Source organism: Micropterus dolomieu, linkage group LG20 (assembly GCF_021292245.1).
Source record: "Micropterus dolomieu isolate WLL.071019.BEF.003 ecotype Adirondacks linkage group LG20, ASM2129224v1, whole genome shotgun sequence".
Taxonomy (NCBI): Eukaryota; Metazoa; Chordata; class Actinopteri; order Centrarchiformes; family Centrarchidae; genus Micropterus; species Micropterus dolomieu.
Window position 1 is genome coordinate 2,488,484 of NC_060169.1, and position 4,414 is coordinate 2,492,897.

The 4,414-nt window shown below is 45.6% G+C and overlaps 1 protein-coding gene across 1 annotated transcript in view; it reads left to right on the forward strand.

Moving 5' to 3' along the window:
- LOC123959256 (EMILIN-1-like) overlaps positions 1 to 3,774 on the forward strand; it is a 21,299-nt gene extending 17,525 nt beyond the window's left edge. The window contains exons 10-11 of the mRNA XM_046033208.1: positions 856 to 1,008; positions 1,158 to 3,774. Coding sequence (XP_045889164.1) covers positions 856 to 1,008; positions 1,158 to 1,480 — 476 coding nt within the window. The 3' untranslated portion in view covers positions 1,481 to 3,774. The remainder of the gene's footprint in view (positions 1 to 855; positions 1,009 to 1,157) is intronic.
- Positions 3,775 to 4,414: the final 640 nt, after the last annotated feature.

A 4,414-nucleotide genomic window follows, 5' to 3' on the forward strand; every position in this document is an offset into this window, starting at 1 on the left:
CTCAGTAACGCTGAGTACAGATGGCGTGTATTAATACTACTCAGTAACGCTGAGTACAGATGGTGAGTATTAATACTTCTCCTCAGTAACGCTGAGTACAGATAGCGTGTATTAATACTTCTCAGTAACGCTGAGTACAGATGGTGAGTATTAATACTTCTCAGTAACGCTGAGTACAGATGGTGAGTATTAATACTACTCAGTAACGCTGAGTACAGATGGCGTGTATTAATACTACTCAGTAACGCTGAGTACAGATGGTGAGTATTAATACTTCTCAGTAACGCTGAGTACAGATGGCGTGTATTAATACTACTCAGTAACGCTGAGTACAGATAGCGTGTATTAATACTTCTCCTCAGAGTACAGATAGCGTGTATTAATACTTCTCCTCAGAGTACAGATAGCGTGTATTAATACTTCTCCTCAGAGTACAGATAGCGTGTATTAATACTTCTCCTCAGAGTACAGATGCTGTACGCTGAAGGGAGTTTGGGCTTCTCAGCTGGAAAGAGGAGCGCTGGATTTAAGAGACCAAACGAGTGTCATTGTGAAACAGCATTTTATCTAAATGAACTTTTTATTTTATAATCGGTGGAAACCAAAGTCGAATTAAAGGCTAATTAAGAGTAAATTTGACTATGTTGACGCGCTGCACAGTGTTTTTATATCATGTTTGGACATGAGGAGTCAGCTCGAGCTCAGTGAAGTCACGTTGGTGCTAAAGTCAAAGTTGAGATGCAAGTCTTCTTTGATTTTCGAGTCGAGTCTAAAGTCGTCATATTTGTGGCTCGAGTCCGCACCCCTGCTAAGATGAAGTGAAACGTGAGGCGTCCCCAGATCCACAGTGATTTCTTGAATGTGTGTTTTCAGGGCTGCCTGGTGTCGATGCTCACGTACCCAGACTGTCCTTCTCTGCCGCTCTCACGTTTCCCATGGAGAGGGCCGGAACCATCGTCTTTGACAAGATCTTTGTCAATGAAGGAGACTTCTACGACCCGAAAACAGGTAAAACCGAGGGTCGACGCTGAAGCCCACGCCGCTCCTGATGGCCCAGCGAATCACCTGCACCTGTTTTACGTGTCACAAATATTTAACTGTTTAAATGTTTCCTGGTGTTGATCCGAGCTTTAACACAGCGACTCTGTCACCTCCAGGTATTTTCACCGCCCCCATAGACGGACGTTACTTCTTCAGCGCCATCCTGACCGGACATAAGAAGGAGAAGATCGAGGCAGTTCTGTCCAAGTCTAATTACGGCATGGCCCGCGTGGACTCCGGAGGCTACCAGCCTGAAGGTCTAGAGAACAACCCTGTGGCCGAGGCTAAAACCACCCCGGGATCTCTCGCCGTCTTCAACATCATCCTGCCTCTGCAGACTCGGGACACGGTCTGCATCGACCTGGTGATGGGCAAACTGGCCCACTCTGTGGAGCCGCTCACCATCTTCAGCGGCATGCTGCTGTACGAGGACATGTGAAGAGTTCATACTGACGAGCAGCATTGAGATTCATGACAGACCTGCAGGAGGCGGCACCATAAAGTATGATGTCACTTCCTCGTTGAATCTTTTACCTGAACCTTCGGTCCCGGACCCACTTCTGTCTCGGTATTCTAACAGATCACATTGGTTTTATCGTATTATCCTACAGAGCGTTTATGTCACTTCACATGTGGATGGATTTAATCCAGTCAGCTGATCTGATGTGGTCACATGACCTAACTTCAGAGCAGCCCTGTGAGGATCAGCTGATGCCTGCCGGCCTGCTTCCTGCTGCCGCTTGAAGCTTTGAACACATGTGTTGAACAGTGTAATATGTCGCTGGCGTCTTTGTGTTTGTGGACCAAGGTATGGGACAGACAAATGGACGCTCATCGCCATCCTTAAGCCCCGCCCCCCAGCAGGTCAGACGTTGTCATGGCAACATGACAGAGTGACTCTAAGCTTCATGTGTTTTCTGAGATTTGTTCCCACTGTGAATGTTTTATATGAAGCTGCATCTTGTTCCATTAGCGTCACATCACAGCTGTTATCAAATCCCATGAATAAATATTTAGATCATTTACTTAAAGGTGCCGTAGAATCGTCATTTTCAGGTTCAGACTTAATGTTTTTATGTTTATAATGTTTAAAAAAACACATTATTTTTGTCATCGTAGCTCCAGCTCCTCTTTTCACCCTCTGACTGAAGACTCAGTGTTAATTCATGTCTCTTTAAGCCCCCCCCACCCCCTAAACCCCAGTTGCTTCTGATTGGCGAACTTCCCCAAGCACAGCAGAGGGGCGGGGCCTAACTGCGGAAACAAAACTTTATAACTTCAGTCTCTGGTTGATAGATTACCGGGTAGTTTAGCTGCTAACTACTGCTAACAGCAGCTGCTGCTAGCCGCTCAGTTAGCTGTGCAGCTAGTCGTCCTGTTGCTGATTCTACCCGGACTGGAAGCTCGGTGCTCCGTGGGCGTGTTGGCGTTTCCACATCTAACATCAGTACAGAAACTTTGGACCGCTGGTTCAGAGCCAGCTGATCACAGCAGCTATCGTTAGCAGCAGCTAGCAGTTACTGTAAGGTAAGCAAAAAGGAAAGCCAGAGGACATCAGAGGAAAAACCGCAAAAGATTTCCCTTTCCTTCAGAACCGTAAAAACTCTCAACGACCTCCAGCTCCATCAGCTCGCATGACCGCTTCTCTGGAACGCGGGCTGGTCTCTGAAACTTTTCGAGGCGTAAACATTAAAGATCCCAGATGTTACATCACATCTAGCCCCTTTTTTTACGGGGCCTTCTGCATGTGAGAGGTTTACATATGAAGGAGACCGAGGCTCACGGTGCATCAGCTCCATGTTCTGAACTCTTTTTTTATTCAGCTACACCGAGATAAATACAGTTTTCCATTCTACGGCACCTTTAAAGGCATATTATATAGAATATAAAGTATATTCCAAACAAAACTGTGGAAGAAGAAGAATCCCTCTCGGTATCACGTGTGAGCAGCGGCAGCGTTTGGCGTGTCTGTGTCTGCAGAGACGCCAAACGCTGCCTGTGTTTTCTTTTTATTTTGCTGTTCGGGACGTTTCTGGGCGTCGTGATGTCGTAGCGAGCAGTTACAGACAGCATTCACACAGAATCCTTCCCGCAGGTCACGTGGAGGCGTGGCCGCGTTCATGTGCTTTAGGATGTAGCTGCCGTGAAACAAGATCTGGTTCACTGCTTTCTCCTCGCTAACGCCGCTCTCTTTATTCTTCTAAATGTTATTTAAGTAAAAGTTTTATTTGAGAAATGTTCCTAAAGCAGTAGATGTTAGTTTGGCACAGAGGAACAAGATATATCAGCTCTTGTTAGTGGACACAATCGTGTTGCTTTGAGTCTGAACATGAGATTTGTTGACAAATGTAACACATAGTTTCGTCATTCGCACATGAGGCTGAGAACAGCAGTCTGACGTTTCATCTGATGACGCTGTTAGTTTGGAGGATGATCACGGTTCTGACAGGAAATCTGCAACACATCGACACTTCCATCAGTAACCTGGTTCTCTCTTCACTGTCTAATAAACTGATGCACGACGGATATTCAGAGCACTGACGCTCTGATCATTTCCAGAGAACGCCACATGTGACCGAGTGATGTTAGAAACTTTGTGCTCCGACGGGCTTGAAGGCCGGTTCTAACCTGTTTTAACATTTAACACTTTTGTGTTGATGAATTATTTTCACTTCATTAAACACGAGTCAGACCCAGCGGGTTGTTTAACAGTCTGCTGGGTTTTTCAACGTATGACTGGTGTGTTGTCTCCATCCCTGTGATGTTAATAAGAGGGAAGCAGAAATGTTTGGTGATCACAGGTGTGAATGTGTGAACCGGATGCTCACAGCACTGAAGCCGCTTCTTGAATCTTTAAACGCGCTTTAACGCAGTGTCACTCCCTAAAACTTCTTCTCCGCTGTGAAGCTGAATATTAAACAGAGCTGGCTGAAGCTGAACGTGGTTTACACACAAACACTGTTCACACTTGTTTCTAATGGTTAAACTGTTAACGTGCACACACACGCAGTGAGCTGAGCATTAGGTTTGACATGAGCCAGACCTGTGTTGCAGCCAGGAAACACAAACAGGCGCTTGAGAACTTGTAGTGGAGTTTTATTGCTAACTTTTACCTGCCTGTGAACTTCTCGGCTGCCTAAAGCTAATAGCGTCTTCTTGTAACTCTTTTTGATCACGGGGGAAAACAACACACAGAGCAGAACAGCTCTTCTTCTCCTACTACATATCGTTGCTCACTCACCAACGTGCAGCGCATTTCAATACGTCCTACTGCTGTTGAGCATTAAATAACATTGCAGCACACCTTTATCAGGATGTATTCAGGAAAAAGAACCCCGCTACATATGCAATTTTGAAATTGAATAGAAAACTT